Source organism: Cucurbita moschata, unplaced genomic scaffold, assembly GCF_002738365.1.
Source record: "Cucurbita moschata cultivar Rifu unplaced genomic scaffold, Cmos_1.0 Cmo_Scf00021, whole genome shotgun sequence".
Classification (NCBI taxonomy): Eukaryota; Viridiplantae; Streptophyta; class Magnoliopsida; order Cucurbitales; family Cucurbitaceae; genus Cucurbita; species Cucurbita moschata.
Window position 1 is genome coordinate 2,278,399 of NW_019268537.1, and position 14,568 is coordinate 2,292,966.

Here is a 14,568-nt window from a genome sequence, read left to right on the forward strand (position 1 = left end):
AAAAAAAAAAAAAAAAAAAAACTTTCCGATACCTTTCTATCGGAAACGTGATATTGTTCTCTTTGTACTTTCACTCAAAGTTTTTAAAACGCGTTGGCTAATAGATGTCCACGCCCTTATAAATGGATCCACCTCAACTGATATGGGATCCACTCTAACTGACGTGAGATCTCATAATCCACCCTTTTCGGGGCCCAGCGTCCTTGCTGGCACACCGCCTCCTGTCCACCCCTCTTTGGGGCTCAACCTCCTTGTTGACACATCGCTTCATGTCCACTCCCCTTCGGGGTTCAACCTCTTTGCTAGCACAAAGCTTCATGTCCACTCCCTTCAGGTTCAATCTCCTTGTTGGCACGTTGTCCAGTGTCTGACTCTGATAACATCTGTAACAGTCCAAGCCCACCACTACAGACTATATGTTTGGACTTTTCCTTTCGAGTTTTTTCTTAAGGTTTTTAAAATGCGTCTACTAGGACAGACTTTCACACTCTCATAAATGGTGTTCTGTTCTTCTCCCCAACCGATATGAAATTTCACACAAAAGGTCGTTGGGACGAAGATAAAATCAATAAAGATAATAAAAAGCAATAAATGATTTGTAACACAATGGAGAGTGAGAATTACTTAGAAATTTTGAAGATGAGGATGAATTGATTGCAGCTATTCGACAATTGCATGGGTTGGGAGCCTGAGCCATGGTAGAATCCAAAACGTGAGCTATGCGTACAAGGAAACCAGCGTCCAAGATTCAATGTTTAGAGTCTTCAACGCCTTAGGCCAAATTTCCTTCGCATTCGCCGGGCACGCCGTGATTCTCGAGATTCAAGCCACCATACCATCAACGCCGGAGAAACCGTCAAAAGTTCCGATGTGGAAAGGCGCAGTGGGGGCTTATATCATCAACGCCATCTGCTATTTTCCGGTGGCTTTGATCGGATACTGGGCTTTTGGGCAAGCCGTTGAAGATAATGTTCTTTTGAATCTCAAAAGACCTGCGTGGCTCATTGCGTCTGCTAATCTTATGGTTGTCGTTCATGTAATCGGCAGCTACCAGGTCCAAACAATCACTAAATTCCTTTGATCTTAACAGTATTGTTGAAAAAGACCTAATCTCTCATGTATGTATGCATGCATATTAGGTGTATGCCATGCCTGTGTTCGACATGTTGGAGAGGATAATGAGGAAGAGATTCAACTTCCCTGATGGATTTCTCCTCAGATTCATCACTCGAACGGCTTATGTTGGTGAGTTCTCCTGCAAAAGTTTCCTTCACAATTTTAAAACGCGGAGAGGTTTTAAGACACTGCACACCGCTCGGTATCTGTTTTTGATACCATTTTTAACAGTCCAAAACGACAATATATATTAGCGGTGGGCTTGTTAAATTTCACATCGATTGAAAAGTAGAACAAAACATCTCTTATAACCGCGTGTAATTGGAAACTTACAGCATTTACGATATTTGTTGGAGTCACCTTCCCTTTCTTCGGAGATCTGCTTGGTTTCTTTGGTGGCTTTGGATTTGCTCCAACTTCCTACTTCGTAACATTTCTCTCTTATTCTCTCTTTAATTGTTATGAATCCAAATTGCTCTGTTTCTTCATCTCTTTAATTAATTGCAGCTTCCAAGTGTTATGTGGCTAGTGATGAAGAAGCCAAAGCGCTACAGTGGCAGTTGGTTCATCAACTGGGTATATATTTTGTTCATCCTCATCACAGTTTCATTCGTTAATTACTTAATTACCTAATGATGTAGTAACCAATATGTGTGGTTTATGTTATCTGTTACAGGCAAGCATACTGATTGGAGTGTTCATAATGTTGGCATCCACTGTGGGAGGCCTGCGCAATATAATAGCAGATGCTTCCACTTACACTTTCTACGCCTAAACCCTTTCTAACTTGCTAATTTTCTCATGTTTATGTGTTCATTTTACTTCTTATCTTTTCATAATATAATTCTACGTTTTTTAATTTCACAAAAGAATGTTTCTAGATCGGTGTGAGATCTCACAATAGTTAAGAGTACCACGCTTCTTGATTTGTGTTTCTTATCATTCGTACTTACAAATTCATGCAATATTCATTCACGTCATTATAACCTAGGTTCTTGCACCGCCTTTACATAAATCACGCACAAATTGAGAAATGATCCAAACTTTTAAAGATGGTGAGATCTCCATCAGTTAGAGAGTGAAACGAAGCATTTTTTATAGGGGTGTGGAAACCTCTATGTAACATACGCATTTTAAAAATCGTGAAGCTAATAGCAATATGTAACGGGCTAAAACGTGGGTTTGGGCTGTTACAAAAGGTATTAGAGCGAGACACTAGACGGTGTGCCAACAAGGACGTTAGGCCTCCAAAAGGGGTGGATTGTGAAATCCCACATCGATTGAAGAGGAAAACAAAACCTTTCTTATAGAGGTATAGAAACCTCTCCCTAACATATGCATTTAAAAATCGTGTACTACCAGTAAGTTTGGCTGCGCGTGTGCGTGATTCCTGCCATTCTTATCTGTTAGCATTGGGGTAATGGGAATAACTTGATAGCGAGGGAGCAGCTTGAATGGAATGTAGGTCAAGACCAAAAGGTGCAATATTTTTGGAGGAAAAGGATTGTGTGTGTGTGTGTGTGTATGCAGATATGTGGAGAGCAGAATGTTGTGGTGTGTAGCATCTCCTTTTTGGGCTGCTGGTGTGGTGTATAAGCTTCGTAGCATATGCCATGCCACTTCAATTTCCTTTCTACTTTGCGTTATATATGCTTTTGGTTCTTTTGCATATGCCTTAGTTGTGAATCACGTTGGAAGCTCCATTGTTTCTGGGTCTCAATGGATCAATCTACTTTCTATTTCTATTCTTTTCAAGCTCAATATTACTTTTCTTACCTTTATTTATTCATGATTCCTTTTGCTTTACATGCTTTCTTATACTACATTGGTAACGGCCTACATCTACCACTAATATATTGTCTTTTGGGCTTTACCTTTTGAACTTTTTCTAAAGGCTTTAAAACATGTCTATCAGGAAACCACACCACCCTTGTAAATAAACGATGGTTTGTTATCCTCCCCAACAGACGCAGGACATCACAACATTTTACTATTCTTACCGCACCATTGCCTATGGATAATATTACCTTCTTAAAAAACTTGAGTTTCAAGAAATTAAAATTCGGGCAAGTTAAAGAACCATCATTAAACTATAGCAAATAATTATTGTAAATTTATTTATTTTTATTTAAATTAGAGTAGGTATGATATACAAAAATTATAACAAATTTATGGATAATAACAACATGATTTAGAATTAGTATTATTTTATTGTTTATAAATGTATTATTAAACGCACATTCATGGTAAAAATGAACTACAACTACACTTTTCAATGAACATCTTCTCCTTTTCAAATTTGATTTTTGGATTACCAATTTTAAACTTCTTACAGTAATTACCGTATTAATTGAATATGCAAAAGTTTAGGATGAGTCAAATACTGAAATAAAAAATTGGAATTTAATATGAATGAAATAAATAAAGAAAAAGCAAAGTTGGACAGAATAATCACAATAAGTATCGAGAGAGAGAGGGAGAGTTTTAAGAATGATAAAACAAAGAGTGGTATTAATAACAAAGTGGGGTATTGAATTGATTCCCATTCAAAGAAGCAACATTATTCTAAAGTGCATGTCCTGTTTATTTAAGCCCCACCTTTTGACATACAAATCTTCCCTCCTCGGCCCCACTTTCCTCTTAACTTTATAAATAAACCCTAAACTTTTATTACCAAAATATATGCATATATGTTACCATTCTAATCCTCACATTATATGCAATATATATACATGTTACAAAATCCAAAGACTTACATTATTGTCAGGTCATGTCCCACCCGTGCATATGCTTCATTCATTCAAAGCATCTTCTTCCCCTTTCTATCTCTTCAAAATCATTTCATCGCCTTTCTTCCTCTCTCTCTCTCACGCCCTTCAAACGCGCTTGTCGTGAAGTGAACTTAATCACACCCGCGCCTTCTCTTCTTCTCTTCTTCTTCTTCTTCTTCTTCTTCTTCTTCTTCTTCTCTTAAATACTACACCTCCTCTGTTTTCGCTTCTCAACCACTCCTTGCTTTTCTTTATCCTCTCCTTTCAATGGCCACCGCCTTTTTTCTCTTCCTTCTTCCCCTTCTTTACGCCTCTTTTTCCGGCGTTCTCTCCCGGTCCTTGCCTCACGCCCCTCAAACCTCCGTGCTCGATGTCGACGCTTCCATTCACACCACTCGCCAGGTCTTTGCATTTCAGCCTCAATCTCCAATGCGAGATGAAAGTACCGTCTCGGACTCTTCTTCCTTGACTCTGCTGTTGAATTCCAGGGTTTCCATTATGAAAACCTCGCACACTGACTACAAATCCCTCACGTTATCCAGACTCTACCGCGACTCTGCTCGAGTCAGATCTTTGACTGCAAGGATGGATCTAGCCATTCGAGGTATTACTGGAGCGGATCTTGAACCTCTCTGGAATGGTGGTGGTTCGCAATTTGGGGCGGAGGATTTTGAGAGTCCGATTGTCTCAGGCGCGAGTCAGGGGAGCGGTGAGTACTTCTCCCGAGTTGGAATCGGTAGGCCGCCGAGTCCGGTTTACATGGTGCTCGATACTGGTAGTGATGTAAGTTGGGTACAATGCGCGCCTTGTGCTGATTGCTACGAGCAAACCGATCCAATTTTTGAGCCTACTTCCTCTGCTTCTTTCACGTCTCTGTCCTGCCAAACACAGCAATGTAAATCGCTCGATGTTTCTGAGTGCCGGAATGGTACTTGTCTCTACGAGGTCTCTTATGGCGATGGTTCTTACACCGTCGGCGATTTCGTTACTGAAACTGTTACTCTCGGCTCGACTTCTCTCACAAATATCGCTCTAGGCTGTGGCCATAACAATGAGGGTTTGTTCATCGGCGCCGCCGGTTTGCTCGGACTAGGAGGCGGCTCGCTCTCGTTCCCTTCGCAGCTTAATGCCTCGTCTTTTTCGTACTGTCTTGTGGACCGTGACTCTGAATCCACCTCGACTCTCGATTTCAACTCACCGATTCCTCCCGATGCCGTAACAGCGCCGCTGCACCGGAACCCTAATTTGGACACGTTTTTCTACCTCGGCATGACAGGGATGAGCGTCGGAGGTGAAATTCTTCCGATTCCCGAGACGTCGTTCCAAATGAGCCAAGACGGAAACGGCGGCATCATCATTGACTCCGGCACCGCCGTGACGCGGTTGCAGACCACCGCTTATAACTTGTTGCGCGACGCGTTCGTTAAGAAGACGCACGATTTGCAGTCCGCACGTGGCGTGGCGTTGTTTGATACTTGTTACGACTTGTCGTCGAAGTCGAGAGTCGAAGTGCCGACGGTGTCATTTCACTTCGCGGACGGGAAAGAGTTGCCGTTGCCGGCAAAAAATTACCTGATACCGGTTGACTCGGAAGGAACATTTTGTTTCGCCTTTGCCCCTACCGATTCAACATTGTCAATACTCGGAAACGCACAGCAGCAAGGGACACGTGTCAGTTTCGACCTCGCTAATTCGCTCGTTGGGTTCTCCTCCAACAAATGCTAATTATTATTTAGTTCTTATTTTAATAATAGAAGTTTCGTCTTAATCCCTTTCTTTTATTAAGCTAATCGCTCCATTTTCAACCGGCTCTTGTAACATAGATGATGAAATAGACCACCGGTTAACGGTAACTGGCAACAGTCGTAAATTCTGAGACGGCATGAGGGCATTACTGGAAAGAAGTGGATAACGTTAGGATTTACGGGGTCCAATTAAAAAATAGTTTTTGTTTTTTGTAGTGAAATCCAGAGGAATGGGAAACAGTTAAACGGTCAACTGCAGGTTGCAGGTTAGTCGTACGTTGAACATTGGATGCTGAGGCTGTGACGTTGATTGGTCTGTCTTTCTTTAGCCTTTAGTTCTTGTCATTTCTAAGTTTATTTGTAATATTTTCTAATTTTTGATTTAATAGTTTTTTTCCCTTAAAACTTTATTTTAATTTTTACAATAATATTCTTCTAATATATTCCTTTGTATGTAGTATAAAATGTAAATGTATATGATGTATTAGGTAGTATTTTTATTAACAACCAAAATTTAAATAATACATTAGATAAAGTTTTATTTTCTTATAGATTTTATTTTACTTATAATATTTAACCAATAATTTAATGCAATATAATACATCATGCAATTGCATGTGCATCTTTGTCGTCTTACATTATGAATTACATGTGGACATCTATCTTATTCAGGTGTCATAATTGCTATATATATATGATATTTTAATTTTTTTTCATGTTTATTTAGATTTTATTTAGAGATAGTTTTATCATTTACTACCGTATCTTTAAATATTTGAATTTATAAAATTATTTTTCAAGTTAAAAAAAAAAAAAACAGACAATTAAAAGTAAGTAGATATATAAAATAAATTTATAAAAAGTATTTGAAAAATGTTTGAATTAAAAGTAGGTAGATTTATACAATAGTATTGGTGAAAAATGAAGCTTGAAAGTGGGAGTGCGTTTAGGTGAGGTAGGCCGCTTATTATTCGTTCCCATTCATAAAGACAAATTAGGAGATTTTCTTTTTTGATTCCTCCAACTTCAGTTAATTTTAAATATTCATTTTTTAGTTTATGCTGATTTATTTAAAACTAAAATATCTATCAATCACAGTATCACTATCATTATCTTTTTATAAACTTCTCTAAACATTATAAGGAATTTAGAAATCTAATTCCTCTCTTCTTAATATTAAACCAATTTGATTTTTAATTTTTTAAATTCTCAAATTTACGTACTAATATTTTTCGATTAAATCACTTCAAATAATTTTTTGACATGAAAATAACGTGTTATTAAATTATTATTCGATTAACATGTTTGGATGTATGCATGCACCAAGAGAAAATAAATTTATTTAATTGACAAATATGTTTTTCTTAAAAAAATCATTTTTAAATTCACGTGTCAAATCATATGTCTAGTTATGTGTAATATATATTAGATTCAACCGTATAGAGTGACGTTTTTACCTTTTAAATTAATATTCCAATGTTTTAATCAATTTAATAATTTTTAGAAATTAACACAAGTGTTTAAATATAATAAACCATAATTTAATAACACACAGTTTTTCTATGTTTAGAGCCTAAATGAGAGTTTTTTAATTAATAAAGAGTAAAATTTAAAAAATTTGAAATATCCAATATATTAAAAAAAATGTATCGACCGACTAATTAATCGTGTGAACAACGAGGGAAAAAAAAGTCTTTCATATTCCGTAATTAAAAATGAAAATAAAATCTTTTTTTGGGAAAGAAAAAAAAAAAAAAAAAAACGTCTACATCTTGACCGAAACGAAGAACAGCATCACATTATTCCTCCCCTTCACGCGGACAATGAGCGCGTGGCATAAAAGCTCCTCGATTAGTGGAAATGGAAATGTACGAAAGTGAACAGCCACATTCCTGTACAAATTTGGGAGTGATTTGTTCCTCTCTCAAATATGCTTCACTGCCTGAAAATTTCAATTTCTGAATTCTGATACTTATTTTCTGTAAAGAAGCCCTAAAAAGCGACCGTTTGATCCACTCTTTCCATCGTTTTCCTACCGCTTTTCACGTTTTTATCAGCATTCTGTTCAAAAGCTTCCAATTCTCAAATACATTCAAAACGATGGCTCCTTAGTTGTTAGTCTATTCATAATGGCCGACTCCGGTAGTGTCTCTTCTTCTTCCTTCGATTCCGCCTCCATCGCTACCGTCGATCAGGTGCAGGTAACCCCACTAGTCTCTTGGGTTCTATTCAATTTCTTGTTGTGGCTGCTGGGTTTCGTTTGCTTTTACTGATAACTTTTGGTAAATTTCTTCTTACTTTTTTCTTTTTTCATGACCGATCATTGGGGTTCTTGTGTTTCTTCTCTTTTTTCTTTGGGTTGATTACAGAATGCCGTTCGCGGTCGTATGAGTGGTGTCGGAGGCCAAGCGCTGTCGGATGAATCGTCACGCTCTTGGCGAGACGTCTTTTGGTCCTTTGTGTTTATCATTCATTTGATTAGTGTGGGATTTGTGCTCGTGGTTCTGGGGCTTAACAGGTTCAAGAAGAGCAATAGGCTACAAATCGATAAGTACACCAATACAATCATGGAGAATCGGGTTGGATTAACAGAGGATTACTGGCCGCTTTATGCTTTGGCAGGCGGAGTTGGAAGCTTACTTGGATGGACTTGGTTGTTCTTGCTTGGTTCTTTTGCAAATCATGTAATGAAGATTTCTGTGCATATTTTGACTACATATCTTGCTGTGATAAGTGTTTTGTGCTTCTGGGGACAGTTATTTTTCTGGGGTGTAGCATTTTCAATTGGTGCGGGGTTGCAGTTCCTGTATGTTATATCAGTTATAGACAGGTATGAGGTTGAATTATGAAGAATTTTGTTATTCATTATGTGAACTATGGGAGTGAAAGTAGTGTTTCGGTATATATGTGTTGGGCTCTATTTTAGACATGTTGCCCTTGAGCTCAGCTATTTGAGAATTAGAATTGTAAATGAACAAAAGATTGGACTAGGTGATCATTGCAGTCTTCTCTGACCTTGTATTTTTCCTTCCATAGACTGCCATTTACACTTCTAGTTTTGCAAAAGGCTGTAAAGATGGTATCCGGGCTTCCTGAAGTTATTAAAGTTGCGTATGCTTTCATGATTGTCATGCTTTTGTGTATGGGAGTTTGGTCTTTTGGTGTAGCTGGGATTGTGGCATCGAGTATGGGTGACGGTGGACGCTGGTGGCTACTTGTGGTGAGCGGGCAAGTTTGCTCTTTGTTATGTCGCTGTATTTGGAGATAACAAGTTTAACAGAAGAGCCAGGAATGTTAGCTGAATTTCTATGATATTGACAATTTCTATTTGCAGGTTTTCTCCATAAGCTTGTTTTGGGCTGGTGTTGTTTTTTGTAATACTCTACATGTTATAGTTTCGGGAATGGTGTTTCTAGTCCTATTCCATGGCGGCAGAGAGTCATCATCTATGCCATCAAAGTCATTGATGAAGGCTTCACGATATGCAGTGACAACATCTTTTGGTAGCATTTGCTATGGATCGCTTTTTACAGCTCCCATTCGGACACTGCGGTGGGAGGTATTCGTGCAAACTATTTATTGCCTTCCACGCTGTCGATTGTTTCTTTTGGTTTGTATATTTCAAACTAATTCGATAACTTTCAGATAAGAGGAATCCGATCAAAGATTGGCCAGAATGAGTGTCTGCTTTGCTGTGTTGATTTTTTGTTTCATCTCGTCGAGACTCTTGTTCGTTTCTTTAACAAATATGCGTATGTCCAGGTATTCCCTTTTATCTAATGTCAAGTTGAATAATTAAGTTCGAATTGTACTCTGAATTTTGTGAATTTCTAGTATGGTTTCTCCATGATTACCGCATAGTTTTCCCTGCATCTCTTTGCTTCAGATAGCAGTTTATGGTAAAAGCTTCAACCGTTCAGCCAGAGATGCATGGGAGTTATTACAGTCAACCGGTGTCGAAGCTCTTGTTGCTTACGATTGCTCGGGTGCTGTTCTTCTGATGAGCACCATCATGGGTGGGCTCACTGCTGGAACTTGCTCAGGTATTTGGACATGGATTAAGTGGAAGGATAAGGTGTCGATGGTGGCATGTACTGCAACATTGATGGGAATGGTCTTGGTAAATACGTTTTAGAAAGTTATTTTCCTTGACTTTTTGCTTGCTGATTCTTGTCTATGAATTGAGATTTCATAAGTTCTTTTATCAACTGAGTATTAGTTCTAAATTGTTGTGAATAAACTGTTCTTTGATGTCTATCCTTATTGAAAATTTCAGGTAGGCCTTGCAATAGTAGTTGTGGAAAGTGCCGTTACATCCATCTACATCTGTTATGCAGAAGATCCATTGTTGATTCAGAAATGGGATGCTGAATTCTTCAACCAGATTTCGGAGATGCTTCACCAGCGCCTTCAGCATCGGAGTGCACGTGCGAGGGAAGTGCTAACGGGGAATCGGTTTGACAGTCGCAGAGAAGTCCTTGAACAGGCATGAATTTCGATACCACCATGCACAACCTAATTTGTTAGCTTTATTCACTTGAATGCAACTATTTTTGTTTGAGTTTTGGAGTTTACTTTTGTTACTGTAACAATCATTCAACTGTGAAATAACATAAGATTCCGAGATTAAAATATATTAGTAACTTGAACATTTTGACGAATATTGCAACTTTTGAAAGAAAAGTAAAGTTCAGAAGTAATTTTTGCAATTTAGCCTCCTGAAAACACGGATGATCCTTGGTCTTGTTGTCTGTTTAGTCTGTGTTTTTCTTTTCTCTCATGCTTTCTCATCCTTCCTGCAACACAAAATCAAGAAGTGATGTTATGTTAAGTATTGCCTTGTGCTTATGAAACTCGAAAGACAAGACAGGAACATACTGAAAATACTGTATCTTTTGTATTTGACTGCTTGAGGGATGAAAACTCCTGTTCCATTCCCATTCTCCCATGAATTGACATGCCAAACAGGTCCTTCTAAATCATTCCCATTTAGACACCAACTCAAGTTTCTCTCTGACTGTGGGTGACGACGGCCGCTTTGTTCTGCCCCTCGTTTTGCTGCAGTTTTGGGAGGTCGTTCAACGTCTTCGTCGTCATCGTATGTTGTCAAAAGTAGAATGATTTGTTTCCTAATCTCGGCATAGTAACCATCATCTTCTTCTGCTACCTGTGTGTTGAGCTCTGCTTTGAAATCCATGGTTATGTGGAGATTCTCCTGTTGAAGTTAGATTGGGTGTAGAATTTTATAGTGAAATGAGAGCAAATAAAGTACTCTGCTAGGAGACAGAATTGTGACAGATACAGAAAATAGGGGCTCCATTTGAGCGTTAAGCTTACACGGCTCCTGTCTAGATGTTAATTGCTTCATTAATTTCATAAACTGGTACATTAAGATCAACTGGCCAAGTGAAATGGAATCAATTTAATGATTTTTAACCCTCTCTTAGATACTTGTAGATTAAAATCAACTGCCTCCAAATTTAGATTATGGATAATAGTAGAACTAACTTTTTATTTGAAAATAGGTCGAAATTAATGATTGAATAGATGATAGAAATTGTAACTTTTTTAGTTCAACAATTACGGGAGTAAGAGATTGAACTATTGATGTAAAACATAGTAATTAATATTTTATCGGTAAAATTAATTTTGCAACTTTTAAGTAGGTTCATCGTTGAATTTGATAAATAGTTGTAATAAATAAATATCTGCTTGTTAATTTGGAATCTTATGTATTATACCCCATTTTTACCAATTTGACTAATTAATCTCAATGAATTACAATATGTCAATGCATCCATTTCAGCTATTCAAATTTGTGGATTATTCGCCGGAAAACGCTACTTTCTCTTCTCTACCGTCGGCACCGTCACAACCGCTGCCGCAGCCGCCGTGGCCCTCTTTTCCTACCAGTTTCAACCACCCCCACCTGGCGGCGCGGGCCAATTTTCCCCAAAACGCCACTCCCCACTCCCCAGTTGGTTGGTGGGTCCACCGGTCTCTGCTTAAGTTGAGGGGGACAGAGAGGGCTGGCAGTGATTGCTGCACCAATTGCTTGTGCGAAAAACTTGGAAATTTCCGGCAGGGAATTGGAGTGCAAATAAATTGGTAAACCTGCCGCCCAGTGTGCGCAAGGAATGATTCATTAACGCCATGCGGTGAAAGGGGCTTGTTGCCTTCAATTTTGCGTTGCTGTGAAATGATTTTTTATAATTTACAAATGAATGAAACCTTTATGCACAAAAAAGAAAAAGAGTTATGAGTTCACATAATATTCAAACTTGATAAAAGCTTTGAATTTGAGACATAAATAACTAAACAAAACCATCCTTACCTTCTTCCTATAATATAATTCCCCAATTGCCGACCAATGGAAAGCATGATTTATTGACATTCTTCCTATTAAATTTATTATTTTTACTTATCATAATCCTATTTCACCTCATTCACCCACAAGCATAAGCAATAACCCATTAAGCCCCCACAAAATGGGGCATTCTTACTGAATATATATATATATATATTCCCCATTTATGTCTTTTATTTATTTATTTATTTATTTATTTATTTTTGGTCATCTTAAAGAAAAATTTGATATCAACCACTTAAATAATTAATATTATACATGGTTTAGTGGAGATTGAAGGGGGAGAGAACTCAAGGGGGTGAGAAATTTTTTTTGAGGTAACTACATGAATAGGTTACAGAAGAGACGAGCACAAACACATGATGTCATACGAAGGATCATAAGAAACCATTTTTTTTTAAAATAACACGTAAAAATAGATATTTTAATCTTTAATAACCTAGTTTAAAATATAATATTGTAACAGTTGATCGTATGATTAGCCAATATTATCCATTTTAATCCGTTACTTATATGCTCGGAGAGGAATGGGTTAAATCATATTTGTAAATATAGGAATTTTATATAATTCTGATTATTAATATTTTTGTTTTTCCAATTTTAGTGTCGTTTTAATTTGACGTTCGCGCGCGCATACGCTTCTTCTTCTTCATTCTTTCGTTGTCTCTTCGCTTGGTTTGAGTTTCTCCAATATCATCCATCGTTTTTCTCTCCTTCTTTCATTCATCAATCGTCTCTTTGCACGCTCTCTCCTTCTTCATCTCGTTTTAACTCGTTCTAACAATTAACTCACACTCTGGATTTCTGGATAAGCTCGTGGCCTGGCTTTCGTTCATCGATTAACAATCGCTCAATTTATAATAGGAGGATAGGAGGAGCTCCGTGACAATTGTAATTGAGGATTTGAGGCATCTAGAGCAGCAAGGTTTACTGTAATTGTCAATCAACAGGAGGTAATTGCTAATTGCTGATTGCCGATTAACAAGGAGAAAATCAACTCTGTTAATAATGGATTTTTGATGTGTTAAGTTAAAGATTCTGCTTAATCAATGGCTGGCTTTAAGTTATGTTGTTTTTAAATCTTGTTTGCCATTGTGTTGATGTTAGCAGCTAACTGTGGAAATTTATTAAAGCAAGTGAAGGTTTTATTCTAATTTGACAAAACAAAGAAAAATTTGAGTTTATTTCTGTAAGTAGGTTTGATAACATAAATGTTGAGATTATAGGTACGTATGACAATAAATTTAGAGAGGGATATGAAATGGTACCATTTTATTTTGGACATCTTTTCAGATAGAACACCGGCTCCGACTGAGGGGACATCGGTGTTAACGTCGGTTTTGGTAGTGTTCCTTATTGTCTTCTTTTCGCCGTAAGAAAGAAATCAAAACAGAAGCTGCTTTTCTGAAATAGTGCAATCATCATCTTCCAACAGACATGAACAAGAAGATTGACATGCTAGCTACAGCACTTGAGTGAAAGTCAATTGAGTATGACTCCACATTTAGGTACTCACGAACAATGCAGCATTTGGACAACCAACTTTGGTGACTTCCTTGAAAGCAGCAGGAAAAACTGCTCTTAACTTCAATTTCCGCACTTTAACCAAATGGCATCTGAGCCACAACTTGACCTAGACTTCCATGGTGGAGATTTGTTTTCGACACTTTTTAAGATTCTTTAGCAGTTTTACAATCTGAATTATTTCGAGAATTGAACTTTTTTGCATTCAAATTCATTGTCAGGCAATCGCACATATGCACATTTGGTATGTGAGGTTTGACCCTTGAAGCTGGGATGTACAAACCACGCATATTGGAAGACTTAAAATGTTTATCATTCGTTCCTGAATGTCTGTCTTGATTGGAAACTTGCAATGTGTGAATCTTAATAGAAAAAATTTAAAGGGGATAAAGAATATTTAATGGTGGTGTTTTCATTTTTCCCTCTCAGGTGAGGCGTGTACAAGGTGTTTGAAAAAAGTCCCAAAAGAAAGGATGTACTGGAACGATTATGGGTACCGAATTTGGGGGGCAACAATTGTGATGGCTGGGACATGTTCAGCAACAGTCCTTATAGCGTGTTGGCCGTGGTGACTGCGCAACAGAAGCGACAATGCTATTAATTATGTTCGAGGTAATTTTTTTTTTTTCTTTCTAAACTTTTATAGCGTCTAAAGATGCAAGGAGTCCAAAAGTCACTATGAATCGAAGTCAGACAAACAACATGACATCTTTCTCTTATGCTTGAACTTTAAGGAGACATTAATAATGGAGCTTTCCAATGGGGTGACAGTGGACCATAACAACCCACCAATCCGAGAATACACACCACTTCAAGTTAAGTCAGACTTTTCTTTTCAGATAAAGCGCATTCAAAGTGAGTCATTTCAAAAAGTCGTAAGTGGGATTGAAAAAGCATTGCATTCTAGAACTGTAGGCCTCACTTGTCATCTTTTTACTTGGATCTTTTTATACCATCTTTTTTATCTTTGCATTATTGATATATATATGTATATATATATATATATATATATATATATATATATATATATTTTTTTTTTTTTTTT

The 14,568-nt window shown here is 37.5% G+C and overlaps 4 protein-coding genes and 1 long non-coding RNA gene across 6 annotated transcripts in view; 4 read left to right on the plus strand and 1 right to left on the minus strand.

The window, feature by feature from the left end:
• The window catches only part of LOC111458599 (lysine histidine transporter-like 6), a 4,109-nt gene extending 2,153 nt beyond the window's left edge, over positions 1-1,956 (plus strand). Inside the window, exons 5-9 of the mRNA XM_023101352.1 lie at positions 661-1,054; positions 1,140-1,245; positions 1,452-1,543; positions 1,624-1,692; positions 1,793-1,956. Of these exons, the coding sequence (XP_022957120.1) occupies positions 661-1,054; positions 1,140-1,245; positions 1,452-1,543; positions 1,624-1,692; positions 1,793-1,891 (760 nt within the window). The 3' untranslated portion in view covers positions 1,892-1,956. The remainder of the gene's footprint in view (positions 1-660; positions 1,055-1,139; positions 1,246-1,451; positions 1,544-1,623; positions 1,693-1,792) is intronic.
• A 2,044-nt stretch (positions 1,957-4,000) lies between these two features.
• Positions 4,001-6,011, plus strand: LOC111458894 (protein ASPARTIC PROTEASE IN GUARD CELL 1-like). The gene has a single exon (XM_023101749.1). It carries the CDS (start codon positions 4,155-4,157, stop codon positions 5,610-5,612), a length of 1,458 nt encoding a protein of 485 aa, XP_022957517.1. The 5' UTR covers positions 4,001-4,154; the 3' UTR covers positions 5,613-6,011.
• A 1,513-nt stretch (positions 6,012-7,524) lies between these two features.
• LOC111458882 (CTL-like protein DDB_G0274487) lies at positions 7,525-10,266 on the plus strand. Of its 2 annotated transcripts, none has more exons than XM_023101739.1 (7): positions 7,525-7,833; positions 8,002-8,462; positions 8,669-8,852; positions 8,967-9,191; positions 9,278-9,394; positions 9,519-9,752; positions 9,909-10,266. In XM_023101739.1, exons 1-7 carry the CDS (start codon positions 7,762-7,764, stop codon positions 10,122-10,124), a joined length of 1,509 nt encoding a protein of 502 aa, XP_022957507.1. In that variant the 5' UTR covers positions 7,525-7,761; the 3' UTR covers positions 10,125-10,266. The 2 variants fall into 2 exon arrangements, with proteins under 2 accessions (XP_022957507.1, XP_022957508.1); XM_023101740.1 differs by having other exon boundaries at positions 7,525-7,827.
• Positions 10,267-10,336: 70 nt separating this feature from the next.
• LOC111458884 lies at positions 10,337-11,048 on the minus strand. The gene is made up of 2 exons (XM_023101742.1): positions 10,511-11,048; positions 10,337-10,428 (listed from the first exon to the last, which is right to left on the minus strand). Exons 1-2 carry the CDS (start codon positions 10,827-10,829, stop codon positions 10,343-10,345), a joined length of 405 nt encoding a protein of 134 aa, XP_022957510.1. The 5' UTR covers positions 10,830-11,048; the 3' UTR covers positions 10,337-10,342.
• A 1,573-nt stretch (positions 11,049-12,621) lies between these two features.
• On the plus strand, positions 12,622-14,503 carry LOC111458887. Its single transcript, XR_002713197.1, has 3 exons — positions 12,622-12,952; positions 13,953-14,135; positions 14,258-14,503. It is a non-coding gene; the product is annotated as an uncharacterized LOC111458887 (long non-coding RNA).
• Positions 14,504-14,568: the final 65 nt, after the last annotated feature.